Here is a 19,645-nt window from a genome sequence, read left to right as displayed (position 1 = left end):
CACTAGGAAGGTGGTGAAACACTGGAATGCGTTACCTAGGGAGGTGGTGGAATCTCCTTCCTTAGATATTTTTAAGGTTAGGCTTGACAAAGCCCTGCCTGGGATGATTTAGTTGGGGATTGGTCCTGCTTTGAGCAGGGGTTGGACTAGATGACCTCCTGAGGTCCCTTCCAACCCTGATATTCTATGATTCTAAGAATGCTTTTAATAGTCAGAAATAGGCTAAAGATATACTCAAGAGGTGTGGGAAGTGTCTTAAAGAAGGTGCTTTCTACCTCCCAGATACTTTAGCTGTTTGCAGTGTTCTTGGAGCCACGTTGGTCCCACTGTTTAGAGAGATAAGGTGGGTGAGGTAACATGTTTTATTAGGCCAATGTGTGTTGGTGAGAGAGACACCAACAGAAGTTGGTCCAATAAAACATATTACCTCACCCTTGTCTCTCAAAGGCTATGTCTGTACTGGAATAAAAGACCCATGGCACAGCTGTGGCTGGCCCAACTCAGCTGACTCAGGTTGCAGGGCTAAAAATAGCCATGTAGATGTTTGGGCTCAGTCTGAAGCCCAGATTCTGGGACTCTCACTTGAGTCCAAACATCGACACAGCAATTTTGCAGCCCGAGCCCCGCAAGCCCCTCAGCTGACCTGGGCCAGCCAGTGGTGTTTAACTGCTATATAGATATACCCTATGATACATACCATGCAAAGGAGCAACTACTGTGATAGGAATTCTTTTCTCCAAAGAAAGTCAATTCTATCATAAAACTTGTATAAATCTCCAAGGCTCCAATACTCTTCCCTCAGATAAGCATAGGCCTCATCTCTCAGATTCTCTGGGAGGGAACCACTTCCTTTTGTTATCTCACATAAAAAACCAACACACAAACATTCTCCAGCAGGGGGAAAAATTCATGCAACTTGTGATCCATTGAGGGTCTATGTGTTGTGTGGCTTGGTCATGAACAAGAGCAGGGAAACCCCAAACAATGAGCCATGTTTTTTAAGCATAATTCCTCACTGGAAACAATGGGAAATTCTGATTTACAATCAAAGGCCAGATGTTGCCAATAAGAGGACGTTTTCTCAGGGAATAAAGTCAATTACTCCAATGATCTCAAAAAGGTAAACGTGACTTTGTTTGGATTTGCTTTCACTTTGTCCCTGAGCTTCGCAATTTCCTGCACTTAGGCTTGAATGCCCATGGTGACTGATGCACTGGCAGGAAATAGCCCAAAATGAAAGTTGCCCAAGTGTGTATTTGCATTATATACAGAAAGGAAACAATGGGGAAAGCTATTATCTCATTTGGGGTCTTTAATGTTCACCCATCCTATAATACATCAGACAGCTTCCGTTTGCACTTATCTATCCATCCTTTGATACAGCCTGGCTGTTAACAGTAAGCTGTGGTTAGGATGATGAATAAGATGTGACTCTGTCTAATTCATTATACAACAAATAAACCTTCAAAGTGACACATAAAGCTGGCATATCATTTGTCATATTCAAGGTTCATTTGCCACATAATTCATTAGACAATTCCCACATCTCATCCAATGCACACAGATCCATTTACTAGCATTAAACTGTAGACATCTATAGCTTTAATAACGTTTTATGGAACGGAGAATATAAATGTACCACTGTAAGTACTTATACAAAAGTTGGTTTGGTTTGCATTGTTAAAAGGTCATGCTCATCCCTGCAGTAACTCCAGGATAGAGTCTTAGGCAATGTTCATAACTGCCCAAACTCAGACAAATGCTTTCCTGTTCCATTTAGAAGAAACAGCCTTTCTGAACCTGTGTGGTCATTTGAAACAACCAGGCTTTTAGCTCAAACCTGGAGATTTTGATACAACTGAAATCTAGTTGATTTTTTGTAATATCTGAATAACTAGTCCACATATGCTGGATGCATGTTGTCTCTGCATCAGTGAAATACAGTGGAAACTTGATTATCTGAATCCTGATTAACCTGCACTCTGTCATCCAAAGGTAGGATACATCTGCCAGTATTTGCTTTCAGCACATTAGGTTTACTAAAAAGAAAAGGAGTACTTGTGGCACCTTAGAGACTAACCAATTTATTTGAGCATAAGCTTTCGTGAGCTACAGCTCACTTCATCGGATGCATACTGTGGAAAGTGTAGAAGATCTTTTATACACACAAAGCATGAAAAAATACCTCCCCCCACCCCACTCTCCTGCTGGCAATAGCTTATCTAAAGTGATCACTCTCCTTACAGTGTGTATGATAATCAAGTTGGGCCATTTCCAGCACAAATCCAGGTTTTCTCACCACCACCACCACCCCCACACACAAACCCACTCTCCCGCTGGTAATAGCTTATCTAAAGTGACCACTCTCCTTACAATGTGTATGATAAGATTATCATACACATTGTAAGGAGAGTGATCACTTTAGATAAGCTATTGCCAGCAGGAGAGTGGGGTGGGGGGAGGTATTTTTTCATGCTTTGTGTGTATAAAAGATCTTCTACACTTTCCACAGTATGCATCCGATGAAGTGAGCTGTAGCTCACGAAAGCTTATGCTCAAATAAATTGGTTAGTCTCTAAGGTGCCACAAGTACTCCTTTTCTTTTTGCGAATACAGACTAACACGGCTGTCACTGTGAAACCTGTCATTAAGTTTACTATGTGGAAAGGTTGCAGAGTTCATAAGCCTTCCCAGCCCTTTGTTTTCTTCTGCAAAGTTTATAAACTCTTCACTTTCTTAATGAACTAACAAACTCATTTTCAGACCTTATAAAAGCTGTTTTTCTGAACCTTTGCATGTCCAGTTGACTTGTATATTCCCTGTTACATTCAGTTAAGGAAGGAGGTGCAGTATTTTGTAAATAGAATAAAAGATTTTTCTCCATAGAGTGGCTTAGATAAGAATTTCTAAGGTGCTGGTAGCTCCAATGGAGAAATAACCTTTATATTTAGGAACTGCTGGATTTTACATTTTATTTTAAAATATTCTAAAAGCAGATTGTGTTTTTACCCTGCGTTAACACTCCAGCATACGTAGCTATTCAAAATGACAAATTAGTTCTTAATCCTTTTGAAGAGCTGGTTTAAGAGTATAGTCACCATTATAATTAGCTTTAGAAGTCTTTCTGAACCCCACCAGATCTAAAAATTGATTAAACAGCCATCAGACTTTTGTTTAAATGCACCACTTAAATATAAATTTCTAGCTGTGGAATGGAAGGTGTTTTATAAGCTGTATAAAATTGCTTTCTACAGGTAACCATTACAAATCATAGATATTGCTGTAAGCAAAGTCTGTAAAGTGAGCAGTGAATTAACAGTAAACAGGAACTGTAATATACTGTATATTGCATATTCGTGCTAAGCGATAGCAAAAGGATAGTTCAGTGAAATGAGACAGAATTATGTGGCTGGCACTAGTGAAACTGAGATTAGACTCTGACACATGGTAATTATCATTTCCCTTCACGTGTCTCTGCTCTTTAGTTTATATCAGTAAAATTGGTGTAACACATCTGCACAAATTCAGAGGTGAGTTTAAGTTGTAAATTACACCACCTCTCAGCCCTGTGTGGTCCACCTTGTGACAGTCTGTATCGTCCCTTAGACATATTGGGTGAAATCCTTGCCTCACTGAAGTCAATGGCAAAACTTCCATTGACTTCAGTGAGGCAAGGATTTCACCCAATATGTCTAAGGGACCATACAGACTGTCAATGACTTCCATTGACTTAAACATGGCCAGGATTTCACACACAATTATTGATAGTGTTTGTATTGCAGTAGCACCCAGAGGATCAGGGCCCCACTGTGCTAAGCACATGTACAATAAAAACATATTCCTTACACCATTATTTAGGGACAGGTTGTGATGTTGCTGATGCACACTGAGTGGCATCTCACTCCCCAAATGGTTCTTTTGGCTTGTAGTGCTAATATAGTCTGGCTCCCAGATTAACACCCACTAAAAAACGTGTAGCTTTGACTCCTCCGCTGCCCTGCCAGAAACCATTTAATGCTGTCCAGAGACGCACTATCTTCCACACACATTGGCCGGGAACACCAACAGTCTGGGAGGGGAGCATGCCACGTACAGTGGTTGACTGAGTCTCCTCTGGCCCGAAGCCCAGGAAACCATAAGGCACACAGTTTGCCCTGGTTTAACTAAAGGTATGTTTTTAACCAATGTCATTGAACTAGTGCCAAGCCCTGTATGGATAGGCTTATACCAGTTTCCAGCTGGTTATATTGACTGAGCTCGTGCCTGGAAAGGTACTGACACAGGCTCAAGCCAGGTTTAAACCAATAAGTGCATCCACACAGGTCTCGGCACCAGTTTCACTAAATGGGCTTAAATACACACCTTTAATTAACTTGGTGCAATGTTGCGTGTAGATCAGGCCTAACCCAACGGCGTTGAGGACAGGACAGAGAATGGCTATAAGGGCTCAAGGTCATGCTGGTTTTCAAGCTGTCTCAAAATCTTGTCTTTGTGACATTATTAATTCCCACAGAAAACAACCAATAACATGAAACCTTTAGGTCTTGACCCTGCAACGTGTCAAGCGCCCTCAGCTCCCATTGATTATAATGCAAGCAAAGGGCATGCAGCACCCTCCCAGCATGCACAGCACCTCGGAGGCGTGTCCAGCGTCTTGTAGGCTGGAGAACACACAGCTTGGGAAACAAACTGCAAACACCATGAACTCAGACCAGCTTGTCGTGTTTGTCTGCAGATTGGTGTTACCCGTAACCAGACAATACACTTACAACGTTTTTTTATTTCTGAGGCAACTTTTCACTAATCCTCCTTCTTCTCACATCTACTCAGGCAAACACATTCAGAAACACAGCGTATTGCATTTTAATCATCTCACCTGCAGAAGCCTTCATTGTCATATGCCAGGTTAGTCCCATCGTCAAATGCTGGTTTATTTCTGAAGTGTTTATTATTGTTGTTATTTCTGCCTTTAAAACCAAAATAAGCAGCTTGCATGTTTTCCAGTTCTTCACTTCTGAGCTGGTACCATAGCTGCATATCCCTGTAAACACAGCTTGGTTAAAATCTACAGCCAGGGCAGACACTGGTACAGTAGTTTAGCGCCTATGATTCAGGAACACATGACCTTAAAATCATCTCTCCTGAGGAAAGCTCTAACGCACAGGCTTAACTTTAAGCATGCACCTATAACCAGACTTAAGTATGTGCCTTCCTGAAGAGGGATGCTTTCTTCAACTGCAGCTCAAGATAGGATAAATCTTATTCTTGAAAATGTAACCCACTGTAATTGTACTTACTGTAAAAACACATCTGATTCTGGGCAATCCTTTATGGAACACTTAGGATTAGTTCAAAGAAACCTGTAGAAAGGTTGTTATTTTTATTCAAATCTATAGATTTTTAGAATAGTTTTCAGAGTCCTATTGATTTAATCCCTATTAAATTCCAGAGGACGTTCCCATGAGGAATGTAGTGCTTCCTGGGCCTGTTCAGTTTGGGTGTGACAGCAACCCATGCTTTCCCTCCTTGGTCCATGAGATACTTCCCTAAAGTTTAACTTCTAGTAAAAGCCACATAGGGTAGGATCCTGTGTCCCTTCACAGACAAACGCTCATTGACATCAAAGGGAGTTCAGCCTGTCTAAGAACAGCAGGATCTGGCCTTTTAAAAGTGTCACTGTTAAAAAATTGCTGGTACCTTATGGAAAAATGAAAACTGCTTTACTCTGAAAAAAACCTGCAGTACCGTCAACTTCATGCATTCAAACAATAAATTAGACCTCAAAAATAATTATTTTTAAGATGATATCATGAGATTAAAACAAACACATTTGGGGCTTGTTTTATTTACCCTCTGGTGTCTGACCCCTTAGGATACCACTCAGGTCACATTTTCAAGCTTTTCTCCACAACCACGAGGGTTAGAAATGGACTTTTCTTGGTTTTAAAGGAAACCTACGATTCTTACAACATCACATGACTCCAGAAGCTGGGGCTTTAAGGAAAAAGCCACATATCACAAGACTTGTGATTGAATTGTGAGAGTTGGCAACTCTGATTTTGTTTTGCTCAGCCCTTCTTTTTTCAGGATTCAATCCTGCTCCAACTGAAGAAAACGGGAGTGCTGCCCATTGACTTCAGTGGGAATAGGAGTGTGAGGAGCTAAGTTATCACTAAGGATGCTAGGATTTTCTGGGATCTTTGGCCTTTATTTCCTCTCCCCCAACCAGCCCCCAACCTCACTGTGCTAACTTGTATTCCCTCCGAGCGTCCTAGCAGCCACTCTCTCCAGGACGTGTCATTGCCACTTCAAGCTCAGAGAGAGGGAGGTTTCTATCATGTGCCAGCACCTGCTCTCCCCCCTGTGGGGCTAAGCCACGCAATTTACCCAATGTTCCCAGCTCCTTCCAGCCACTGGAGCAGAGGATGAGCTCAGGGCCTGAACTGAGAGCCCCCTTATGACAGCACAACAGAATGTCATTGGACCAGCCTGAATTCAGTTTACACACATTTTTGGTGATATGGATTAAAAACAGTCAAAGGCAGGAGAGTAGCTAGACGTATGGCTGGGGGAAAGGGGTGGCTGCAGGGGGAGTAGCTAGGCAATGGATGGAGAGGTGGTGGCAACAAACAGAGGATCCAAAAAAGGCAATCATGTTATATTGTGATGATGTACAGTAGCTAGACTTGGTCGAAAATTTTCCAGTGAAACGTTTTTCCATCAGAAAATGCCTATTTGTTGCAAATGAAACATTCCATGGGAACATGTTGATTCTGACAAAAACATGTTTGGAAAAAAATTGAAAACAAGCATTTTGATAACGGCAAACTTCTCAAAACAAAAAGTTTTGATGTTTCATTTCAAAAGGACTTTTGGCTGAGAACTTGATTTTATTTTATTATAGTATAAACTGATGATATAATAAAAAAATGTTAAAAAGTCAAAATAAAAACAATACCTTGACTGACCCCAATGATTCCCCCCCCCAAAATTATGTTTAGTGGGAAATTTCAAAAAATTCTTTGCTTTTGTTCTGATTTCAAACAAAACCAAATTTCAACACTGGCGAACTTCCCGCAGAATGGAAATTCTGGTTCCAGCACAGCTCTAGATGCAACTGTACATGGAGGAGCCTGGAGCCAGAGCTGGCCCCATCACCTTGCCCTTCGCTGGCCTCATCTGCCCCATATTGCTCCTTCTGGGTTTGAATCCAGCAAGGTGAGCAGCAGGAATGGCGGTGGAGACAGTGCAGAGCAGACACCACAATGGGACTTGGTGGACAGGAAGCTGGGCTCTGGGCAGGTGTGAAGGAGTCGGGAGGCCTCAGGCCTGAGTACCACTGAAGATGAATGCAGGTGTGGGAGTGGAATGTACGAGAGAGAGGAAAAGGGGATAGCACCATGATGTCAGCAGTGGCACAGATGCCAACATGCTCACTATCCTGGGCATAGTGGCAGAAGGTGAGATCTGTAATGAGCTAGAGCTGTATGCTCCCAAGAACAACAGGAAATCAGACAGTGCATAAGGCTCTATTTGATCATTCAGGCACTTTTCACACCCTGGGAAGTAGGAAAAGTGGATTCAAATCTCTGCCTGATTCAGAGGAGGAATTTGTGTGGTGAGTCCCTTAATCACCAGCCTATAGAGTCACTCTCTCTATCTGTGTAAATACTTGAATATTCTTCAGGCCAAAGAGGAACAGCTTCAATAGGGAAGACTGAGACTAGAATCGCCTAAGATCTTCAGCTGAGGAAAGGGAGATAGGAGTTCAAGTCCTTGCTCCAGAGTGAGGATCCAAAACTGGGTCTCCCGCATCCCAGGCGTGAGCCCCAACCACTTGGATAAAGGCTATAAAGACACAGACACACACACAGGTTGCCAGCCTGAAACAGATGTTTCTGATTTGTACACAAATTCCAAAGAGTTTCAGAACCAAGCCAAGTATTTTTTCGGTTTGCTGGCCAAGCTGGAAAAGTCAATTATTTGCCCAGCTTGAGCCATGAAGCAAAGTCCTCTCTCTCACCAGCCCTCGTGGGTCACACCTGGGTCACCATTTTAGATCAACTTTCCAGATGCGGGCATTTTGGTGGCTGACCCTCTGTGAGGTTAATTATCCCAGCAGAAAGAAAAGCAGTACTTGTGGCACCTTAGAGACTAACCAATTTATTTGAGCATGAGCTTTTGTGAGCTACAGCTCACTTCATCGGATGCATACCGTACATACCATACATACATACATATGGATGTATACCAGCAGACTGTACTAAGAAGTAAAGTTAGAGCAAAGGGACACAGATAGATAAAAGGAGAGGGAATAATACAGTCCATCCCATCAGAATGCAAGGACAGGAAGTATGGCCCAGTGGCTAGGACTTGGGTTCAACTCGTTCCTCCATCACAACTTCCTGTGTGACCCTGGGCAAGTCTCTGTGCTTCAGTTTCCCGCCTATAAAATAAGGATACTACTACTTTACAGGGGTGTTGTTTGGATGAATATGTTTAAAAAGATAAGGCGGCTCTCAAATACTATGGATATGGGGGCCATGTGAGTAAGATATGTGGCTCTTCCGTCTCTGATGGGTATCTTTGTCAGTTTCACAAGGCTTTCATTGTGGAATGAGACGTACCTTTCAGTTCTCCTCCTTTCGTTTTTCTTAACGCACTTGATGAGACAACAGGTCAAAAAAGCCATAGACATCAGCAGGATGATGGCACAGCTCACAATGGAGGCAATCACTGCTACTTTAAATCCAAAAGCCTCATATTTCGATATGGCTGCAGCAAAGCAAATACAGAAACAGGTTTCCAAAATGAACACCTTATTAAATTTAGCTCTCTCATTTCCATTAAACTGTGCTGAAGTCTACCTGCTTCACACTCTTGCTAATAATAATGCAATGAAAACTTTCATGTTAGTATGCCCTAAGACATTCAGAGACATTTGGCTTCATTTCAAGCTAAGGATGTCTCAAAGGTGGACTATTAAAAAGTCTCTTATTTATAAGTTACTAATTAATTGTTCACAAGTAACTTTGCCAGCGCAATTAATCAAACACGATGCTGCCAGCATTGCAATAACAAAAAAAGCACAACTTTGTCAGTATCTCAAATGCAAATGATGTACCGGAGGTTTTCTGAAATCAAATTTTAACAAGGACTAGAGCTGCAAAAACAAACACTGGAAAGGAAAGAAAAGATTTAAATTAGCCCCTTCTTAGGGGAATGATAGCTCTGTACAATGATATCTTAGGACTGAGAATAGGACAGATCATGGAAGCAGCAGTAAACATGCAGGGCTGGATATTGGGGATGTTGTAGGGGTGAGAAAGAAATATCCAAAGGAACGAAGAAGCAGGAGTAGTGTATAGCAAACTATGCCAGTCCAGTTTGAGCACTGATATCGTCTTCTTAAAGCTACTCCTACTTCTTACACTACCCTGACTGCAAGGTTAAGAATTGTTTCTGTTGAATTCCATAGATAGCTTTATACTTTCACAATCTTTAAAACTGAATGTTCTAATTTACTTACTATAATGGAAGCCTCCTAAATCAGATGTAAGTATGGCTCAATTGAAGTAGGAATTCCAGGTGCATGGCAACATTATTCATCTATTAGGTTAACGTGAGACAAAGTCCCATGCTTCAAACTTGAGGTCTATTTTGAATTTCAAACACACTGAAGTTCACAGGCATTGAGATCCAGAGTTTTGCTTTGGGCCCATTTCTAGTTAAATTATTGTCGTGCGTGTAATAAATAAGGAACAGCACAGAGTGAAAGGCAGCTAATATTGTTGCCTTTCAAGCCCTATTTTTCAATATGATAGCTGCTCCATTCTACTACCCACAGGCAACAGAGTAATTTTACTTTACAAATATCTCCATGTTCTTTGCTGCATGATTCCTCCTGAAAACAATGGAATTAAATAATGCAATATACAGGTATTCTCATTGATCACATCTATACATTTTCCTGACAAACAGCAGCACATTTTGCAGCTATAGAGCCAAATTTATCCCTGGTGTAACTTTACTGAGGTCACTGATATTCGACCAGGCACAAATCTGGCTAAAAGTCTTTCCAGTATAGTTATTCATGATATCTGAATGTGCCCGGAGTGCTATTATAGCCAGTGGCAATAGCAATGAATGAAATTCAACATGCCCTCTTCTTTCCACAGAGCTCTGGAATTAATCCCCGTTTCATGCCAAAGCTTCAAAGGTTACCCAGGGCAAACAACTTGAGCGTAACCCAGAAGAGGTGTTGAGTAATTCTGGAAGAAGAATCCTTACGTTTGCATGAGGGAACTCCAGCAGTCCACTGTGTACTGTCTCCCTTCCATAAGCAGGTTACGAGTCCCTGTCCCACAAGCAGGTGCTCAGCGGAGCACTGGAATGTTATCACCGTTCCGACGGCGGTGCCATCACCATGAATTATCTGTAGCGTGCCAAGCTGAGGGGGAAAGATTTGGCTACATTGCCCTGCAGATTTAAAAGAACAGAACAAAACAATGCAATGTTAGGGCCAAATCCCAGGTCCACGGAAGTTAAGGGGAGTTTTAATTTTTACTTGAAGAGGATCATGTTTTCACTCAGTATGAGGAAATGGTCAATAAGCAAACAAACTGAGAGACTTCTTTAAAGGTGAAACTGACCTCTCAGCCAAGCACCAACCAATAGGCTAAGCCTCACTTAAACCCTACATTGATAGCTGAAGTGGGATGGATGTAGGTGGTGCATAGACTGTGTTGACTTCCCACACATGGGTGAATTTCATCCTAAATCTTTTGTGAGGTTCTCTATTAAGGACGCTATATTCAAAGAACTATTTTATACTATATTATGCCTTTCTATCAAATTGCTTGCATTCAGATTTTCTTTTGAGGCCTTACTAGTGCCAATTTTGTTTTATTTGCGTGTCAAGAAAGATCTTAGTACCTCAGAGTTTTATGCTAGAATTGATTATCTCTGCTTTTTAAAAACATTTCTCTTTAACTCTGCCCTCTGTAATAACCTCTCCCTTCCCCTCACTTTTCTCCTTGTACTAAAATCTTTAGTTCACAGTGTTCTCTCTGGAATAACTGAGTGGTAGGTGCTTTGGTGACCTATTTTGGCAGTTAGCTCTATATACTGATTGTTACTGCCATGAAATGCTTCATTTAGCATTTACTGTCCTACTCATTTTTAAATACAAATTAATTGCTCAGTCATTAAGAAAATATACAGCATTCTGATCCAGCTAAAAGACAACAAAATGGAGTGATTTTTCTAGTCTCGTATGTGTGGACTAACATAACCTGGATATCATTGTATGCATCCTTTCATTCATGTTTAGTAAACACCAGTGTTTCTCTTTTTCAGCATTTTCACATCTGAGACTCTGATCCTTCCACTGATTCTCCCAAAAACTTCAGTGGGCATCCACACACACTCAGCAGCAGCTGCGCCATGGTTGCAACACTGGTGTTTTAACTATTATCATAAAAATAATAAAGGAGGAGGGGAGTTGCTCTTGAACTGTTTATCAGAGAGCAGAGGTTTACAATTACTAAGAACTTTCTTCTTTTTATAACTATTTAGGAACTTTTAACAGGTTTACATGTTCATATCAAATCTGTTTTATTTTTATTTTTTAAAAACCCTCTTCCAGTCCCCATATATCTATATCTAGAGAAAGAGAGAGAGAGAGCACACAAAACCCTGGTCTTATTAGACTTAATGAGAGTTTTGCCACTGAGTTCCAGGGGACCAGGATAGGGCCCTTCTTGGGACCTGATTCTTTTTTGGCTTACTTTGGAGCCTTTTCTTAAGGTCCAGCATTCAGCAACAGACTAAGATGTAATTAAATAGTAGATGCCAAATCCTGAATTCCATGGGAATGGCCCACACATGTGAAGAACTTGGCCCTGTGTTTAATTAATGTTGAGCTTCTGATATAAAAACAAAAGATAGGCTGTTCAAAGTTAGATATAACTACCTGCCCTCAATTTATGCCCTTTAAAAACAAACAAAACTAACAAAAGCCACAGTGACAATTACTGTTCCAATCTATTATTCAAATATGTAGTAAGGTCTTGATTTTAAAAACATGACACTTGAAACCTGTGCAGGGTTCTTTCTGTTTGCTACATTAGCTCTTTCAATCTTGTTGCAATAATTAGTATCAACAAGAGCCAAATATTTTCTAGAGAGATTTCCCTTGGATCCTCCCTCTCTTGCCCCAAATACCTGATCATTGGTGCCTGCCTGATGTGTGAATTATGCACCCTCTCTTTTTATTTAAAGCGACTACTGTGATTTTTTGAAAATGGGTTCAGAGTCTTCTCCTGAAAAGCAATTGTCACACCTGTAAAAATATAAATATCTGCTTCTGATAGTTTCAAGTTTCATGCTTTCATTTTTTAAAATGTCAGAACATAGAGTAGGTACTAGCCAATAAAGTGATCAGAGTTGACATCCGGTGACACTGATATCAGTGGAAAGTGCACAATGTAACTTTGAGCAAGATTTGGTACATAGTATCTCTCTTAAGCAGCATAAACTAGCCTTCATTAGAATCCCTCAGTACACTTGTCTATTGGCCTGAAAGCTCTAGCATCTTCATCCAATAACCATTGTCCAAAGAACAGATAATTTGCCATTTGATTCTTTCCTTCAAGATACATTTAAAATAATCTGTTGCCCTTCTTTGAATCATTAATACTCTTGCTTAATTTGTAATGAAAGGTGCCAGGGCTCAAGCAATTTTTTTACATGCATAACTACTGCAGCAAGCCTAGAGGTGCCAGGGCTATGAACTGCCAAGCCTAGAGGTGCCAGGGCTCAGCCCTGGCACAAATTAAGCACTGATTCCTGACCCGTGATATATGTAGAGTAATTAAATTTTCTGAGCTCCAATTACCTTTCTGGCATTCCTTCTTGAGTTGCGTATTTCAAACATTCCCTTCACTTGCGACTTTAAGACTGTCTAAGTCTTTCTCATCAGCTGATGTGCCACTAAGCCATGTGTATTTCTCTGGTGTGCCCCTGGGTCGTAGTAGCATTATGCCATCTCCTTAGGGAGTATTCCTGGACAGAGCGTACTTGTGAAAATGGCTTCTCTGGACAGTGGCCAGTAAAGAGCAAAGCTTAAAAGGTTCAGTGGTTGAGTTTAAACAATATCCTAAAGTTCAGGTGCTGATCTGAAATGTAAACTATTCAAAAGCATCTGATGAAGTGGGTTTTAATCCACAGAAGCTTATGCCCAAATAAATGTGTTAGTCTCTAAGGTGCCACAAGAACGCCTCGTTGTTTTTATTCAGATCTCTGTGGTCTGAAAACTGAGACAGAAATCTTGTCAGATCGGCTCTTTGACAAAACACAGCTTTATTTTGCCCAGGCACCCTATCTTGTGGGATTTCAGAATGCTGAATTCAGGAAATGCAGAGGTTTTTGTTTTGTTGTTCTTTTGGGGGTTGTGGGGGGGGGTTTTCAGAGCATTATCCAAACGCACAGATGGGTCTGGGTTTGTTCCAATTTGAATTTGGGGATAACTTTCAGGTCAGTTCTTACCGAGAGATGGGCCAAAATCAAAACCCTGGATCAGAACATCCGTGAACAGTGACGGAAGTCCAGGTCTAAAGCTGAGCTTTGTGGCTCAGACTCATCTCCAATTTCATCTGAACTATTCCACTCATCCTTATTTTCTCCTCCTCTCCTATATGTTTTTTTCTCTCCTATGTGGATCTAATACCTGCTGATATTAACATGTAATCTTTTTACAGCCATTTCTTGCTGTGACTTTCCTGCCATTTTAACCTTACTCTTCTGTTTCTAAAAAGATGATCATTGCTGTATGTTTCCTGCCCTTTTATTTAGGTAACCAGATGTTCTATAACTTTATCCTTTGTATACTCCTCAGGCATGTTCATCTGACTAGATGCATTATCAATAGGAAGTTAAGTTTTATGTGTAGAATATTTGCTACTAAAATGCCTCCTGAAGTAAAACAATTGCCGGATAAACATTTGTGATAGCAAAGTTTGCATCTGGACCTAAAATTTCTGGATATGCAAGTGTCCAGATCTAGGGTTCTGGTATGTGTTTATATCTAGAAAATATGAGCTAAAACAGAACAAACGTTGTCCATGCACCTTATGGTCTTTGCATCTCCCAGACAACTGAGGCTCAGTCCTGTGAGGAATTTGAGACTAATTTGTGGTCTGTACCATTTGTAAGCAGGTCATTGTGAGTACTCAAAATTCATGATGTCTTGGTTAGTTTTGATTGGTCACAAGGTATTATTGCTACTCCCTTAGCTGGTGAGTGCAACTTTTAGAATCTGGTTACCATTACAAATATGAGTTCAAAATTCACTATTTACATTTTCAAATATTAGTTTACTACATATATTTGCAGTGAAGCAAGCAGAGTGGACACGTTCTTTTTAAAAATTCAAATGGAGTTTTGTTTGTTTGATTTAGTAAGGGGGATTAACCAAACTGCTTGACAAATCTTGCATAACATCTGCCTACACTGTGTATGGTTTTAGCATATGGTATCAGCTCTCATCTTTCAAAAATAGTAGCAATAATCACTCAATTTTAGAAGCAGCCTCAATCCACAAAATTTGGATCCAGGTTTGAATTTTGAATGCCCTACTGTTCACAACATTTGGAATTTTGTGTCAGCTCTTCGGAGAGTGAGAGGTCATTTACAAACATTCATTTCTCTGTTTGAAGTCACGTTTAGAGCATTCTCAGGGTGTTCAGATCCTGCATTTTGGTTTAGGTATGGGGCCATTAAACTTGTTCAACAGTACAAAAGAATGGCATTATCCACAATAAATAAACAGATCACTTCACATGATCAACAGATCAACATCCCAGAATGAAAGCTATTGAAATGTGGCATAATCTGTAAACTTTAATTTACTCAAAGCAGGTTTTTTTCAGAAGTAGACAAGCATATAATTTCCAGACACTGAAAAATAAATAATATGAAATGGTTAAAAACAAACAAACAAACAAACAAAAAAAAAACTATGATAAAATAATACAAAAATTCCTCCCATGGCTTGGTAAGATTATCTGTATAGCAGTATCAATTTGTCCGAGATAGTTACCAAGCACGCTTTGGATTTTTATTTTACTGATAAGAGAAAAAACTTGAAATGGCACTGTATTATACAGAAAAATAGAAGAAACAGCAGACAAAAAGCTAATCCTTTGAAAAGGCACAAGTTGATCATTGCTGACCAGTGATTCAGAAGTAGGAAGATCCTTGGCTTTCTCATTATCCCTATTACTCATGTAAACCTAGCTGTGCCATTCCTTATTGCTTGACTTTTCATGAAACTAAGACATAACGCAATAGCCAGATGCCAGTAAGAACTAGAACCCCGGCTCACTAAACCATTATGCCAGTAAATAGGCTGATACTATTCCTGCAGGCAAACGTTTCAACAAAATGCATTCTGAAAATTTATATCCTGAAGTCACAAACACCTACTGACCCTCCATGAGGCCCTCAGAGAAGAAGAGAGTGGCGATATCCCACATATAGGCAGCACTCATGACAGTATTTTCCCTTTACCTCATGATAGCAGCCAAAGACCCCCCATGAGGGTTGGGGTCCCAATTGCACTTGGCACTGCACCCATACATGGGAACTCAGTCCCTACTCTCAAGAGCTTACATTCTAACTCAGGCACTTACACAGCTTTTCACGAAATCAGTGTTAAACATGACACCTACAAAGCTATAAAATTAACAGGAAAGTTTGGCCATTCAGGACTTGCACCAGTGGAGAGCACTTTAAGAGCTTCTGAGCTGTGCTATAGCCATCTAGAAGCGTGTTGCCTGTCAAGTCTTGTTATTGCTTAATTATATAATAATGACTTGCTCCAACGGTTTCTAATAAAAGCACGTCAGCAATCTCGACAGCTGAATGGCCCGGCATTTCTTGCCTATGATACGGTTTTGTACGTGTCATGTTTAAAACTAAGTACCTGAAAAGCAATAAAGAAAAGTAGCAGCGCATTCAATAGAGTGGGCAAGGGTTGATAATGGCTCAAAGCCAACAATACTACACAAATATTTGTGAAATCATTTCCTTAGCTTGAGCTCTACATTCAATGACATGAACACATTCTGATTTTAAGCAAATGCTTGAATATGCACAGGTTTACATGACAGAGAAGCAGAGTAGTCCAGGGAATGGGGCACTGAAAGGATAGGACAACTGGGTTCCATGCCTGGCCTTGACACTGACCAGCTGTGTGACCTTAGGCAAGTCACTTCATCTCTCAGTGACTCCATTTCTACCACCCTTTGTCTTGTCTATATTAGCCCTGATCCTGCAACATGTAAGCTGCAGATTCTATAGGCCAGGCTCCCCTGTCAGACTACATCTCCCATGGTGCACCATGGCCAGGCCTCTCCTCACTAAGAGGGGAGACTGCGGTGCATCATGAGAAATGTGGTCAAACCAAGGAGCCCAGCCTGTAGAGGAAAATAGGAGCATGACGCATCTGAACTACAACTCCCATTAGGCACCATGGCAACATTTCTAAACCAAAATATTTCAGTTTCTGGACTAAATATTTTAGTTTTCAATTTTTCTCTGAAAAGCTGCCATTGTTGCCAGGAAAAAAAATCCATTTTCCAACCAGCTGTAATTGTTAGGCCAATGTTGAGCACTCCTGAAAATCCCACCTTTAAAATTTGTTCTATCACTGACATTCTTTGACAGGGTTAACTGGCACAGTGAATAGGTGGGAAGCTGTAGTCCTGATATATCTTGATTATAGTAAGGCTTTTGACACCATCTCACCTGATATTTTCAGAAACATATTAGGAAACTTAGGTCTAGATCAGGGGTAGGCAAACTTTTTGGCCTGAGGGCCCCATCTGGGTATGGAAATTGTATGGCAGGCCATGAATGCTCATGAAATTGGGGGTTGGGGTATGGGCTCTGGGCTGGGGCTAGAGATGAGGATTTGGGGCTGCAGGGGGGTGCCCCAGGCTGGGACCGAGGCATTTGGAGCGGGGGAGAGGGATCAGGGCTGGGGCAGGGAGCTGGGGCCTAGGAGGGGGTCAGGGGTGCAGGCTCCAGGCAGCGCTTCCCTCAGGCAGCTCTTGGAAGTAGCAGCATGTCCTCCCTCCAGCTTCTATGCAGAAGCATGGCCAGGCAGCTCTGTGTGTTGCCCCATCTGCAGGCGCTGCCCCTGCAGCTCCCATTGGCCAAGGTTCCCGGCCAATGGGAGCTGTGGGGGCTGTGCTTGGGGCAGGGGGGGCAGCGTGTGGAGCCCCCTGACTGCCCCTATGCTTAGGAGCCAGAGGAGGGACATGCTGCTGCTTCTGGGAGCGTGCAGAGCCACAGAACTCATGGAGCAGGGCCAACCCCAATCCTGCTCCCCAGCTGGAGCCTGAGGGCTGAATTAAAATGTCTGAAGGGCTGGATGCGGCCCCTAGGCCATAGTTTGCCCACCCCTGGTCTAGATGAAATTACTATAAGGTGTGTGGCAAAACTGGCTGAGAAACCATACTCAAAGAGTAGTTATCAATGGTTTGCTGTCAAACTGGGGTATGTATCTAGTGGGCTCCCAGAGGGGTCTGTCCTTTGTCCAGTTCTATTGAATATTTTAAATAATGACTTGGAAAATTGAACATGTTTATAAAATTTGTGGATGACACCAAGTGGAGAGGGGTTGCAAGCACTTTGGGGGACAGGATTAGAATTCAAAATAACCTTGACAAACTGGAGAATTGGTCTGAAATCAACAAGATGAAATTCAATAAAGTACAAAATACAGCACTCAGGAAAAAAAAATCAAATGCATAGCTACAAAATGAGGAATAACTGACTATGTAGTAGTACTGCTGAAAAAGATCTGGGGTTACAGTGGATCACAAACTGAATATGAATCAATGATGTGATGCAGTTGTGAAAAAGCTAATATCATCCTAAGGTGTATTAACAGGAGTGTCATATATAAGACCGAGGAGGTAACTGTCCTTTTCTACTTGGCACTGATGAGACCTCAGTTGGAGTACTGTGTCCAGTTCTTGGTGCCACACTTTAGAAAAGATGTGGATAACTTGGAGAGAGTCCAGAGGAAAGCAACCAATTGATAAAAGGTCGGAAAACCAGACCTGTGAAGAAAGGTTAAAAAAAAACCTGGGGATGTTTAGTCTTGAGAAAAGAAGACAGAGAGGGACCAGATAACTCTTTTCAAATATGTTAAGGACTGTTACAAAGAGGACTATGATCAATTGTTCTCTGCATCCACTGACGGTAGTACAAAAACTGTAAGGGGCTTAATTTGCAGCAAGGGAGATTTAGGTTAGATATTAAGAAAAAACTTTTAACTAGAAGGATAATTAAACTCTGGAATAGGCTTCCAAGGGAGGTTTTGGAATCCCCATCATTAGAGGTTTTAAGAACAGGCTAGACAAACACCTGTCATGAACAGTCTAGGTATACTTGGTCCTGCCTCAGCATGGGAAGCTGTACTGGATGACCTCTCAATGTCCCTTCCCATTCTACATTTCGATGATTCTATATCCTGCAGTTCTCCCTTTTTGCATTGCCTGAAGGGTATATTAATCCACAAGAAGTCCAAACTATACATCACGAAAAATGCTGGATGGGTTTGACTGACAATATATGTGATTCTCCCTACTTTGAATATGAGGAATATGTCAAATCTGTGTAAGCTGATTCTTCCTCATGTCTCTTAGATTACTTTTTTTAAAGTGGATTTGCTCTGGTCACTGTACCACACTCCACGATTGATTTTCCCCCCAGTTTACATCAAAGCAAAGTTATTCTGGTCCATAAATCTCACTTTGAGATCTAATGAAGAGAGATGTAGTGAGTATTTTTTCTAATAAAGAACTAATTGATAAAAATAATCAAATGAAAAACAAGATATTTAAAGAGGTCTCTGGTAAAGTAAATGCCAAGTTTTTTTCTGCACTTTATTAGTACATTTACCAACAGTATTAAAACCATAAGCTACAATACCTCAGAGAAGTAAATGTATGACTTCATTAGCCAGCATGGAAATGCTTCATCAACCTAGAAGCATTCATTTACTTACCTCTTCACTGCTATTTCTCTGTTTAAAAATATAATCAGCTGTGGAATTCACCAGAATTATGCCTGTAAGCAAACCATTCACAAATAAAAATTACTCGTGCAAGTGATGTCAACTGTTGTTTTTGTGACTAACTTATTTAGTAAATGGATCAATTATTTCTGTAGTGACTCTGTCTTCCCCTTTTGCCTCTGGGTATCATTTAATCCTGTAATTGATTTCTGATCACTCCATTCCATTATAAAGGACATAAGGTAAGAAATAACATACGTGCTCTACTAAACATACAACCTGAGTCTTAGTCGCCAAAATGGAGAGCTTAAACAGGATAAAATTAAGAGTATTTTAAAACAGGAGTATTACTGGCTCTCTCGTCAGAATTTTAACAAACTCAATCTATCAAATACTGTAAAGCACACACAATGACCAGGCAGACAGGCATGCCACCTAACAGAACAAAACCAGCACACAATAAATAAACCATTCTGGACAGGTAGGGCCAGTCCTGCAGTCCTTTCTAGGCAATGTAGGATCAAGTTTTAGATGCTACTTTGAAAGCCCAATCAG

At 40.9% G+C, this 19,645-nt stretch overlaps 1 protein-coding gene across 1 annotated transcript in view; it reads right to left on the bottom strand.

Annotated features, from left to right (window-relative positions):
• Window positions 1–19,645, bottom strand: part of SUSD3 (sushi domain containing 3) — a 52,435-nt gene that overhangs the window by 20,644 nt on the left and 12,146 nt on the right. Inside the window, exons 2-4 of the mRNA XM_077821507.1 lie at window positions 10,291–10,479; window positions 8,628–8,775; window positions 4,877–5,041 (exon numbers count right to left, since the gene is read on the bottom strand). Of these exons, the coding sequence (XP_077677633.1) occupies window positions 4,877–5,041; window positions 8,628–8,775; window positions 10,291–10,479 (502 nt within the window). The remainder of the gene's footprint in view (window positions 1–4,876; window positions 5,042–8,627; window positions 8,776–10,290; window positions 10,480–19,645) is intronic.

Source organism: Eretmochelys imbricata, chromosome 7 (genome assembly GCF_965152235.1).
Source record: "Eretmochelys imbricata isolate rEreImb1 chromosome 7, rEreImb1.hap1, whole genome shotgun sequence".
NCBI lineage: Eukaryota > Metazoa > Chordata > Testudines > Cheloniidae > Eretmochelys > Eretmochelys imbricata.
Note: the sequence above shows the minus strand (reverse complement) of the source record. Positions and strands in the feature narration are given on the sequence as shown.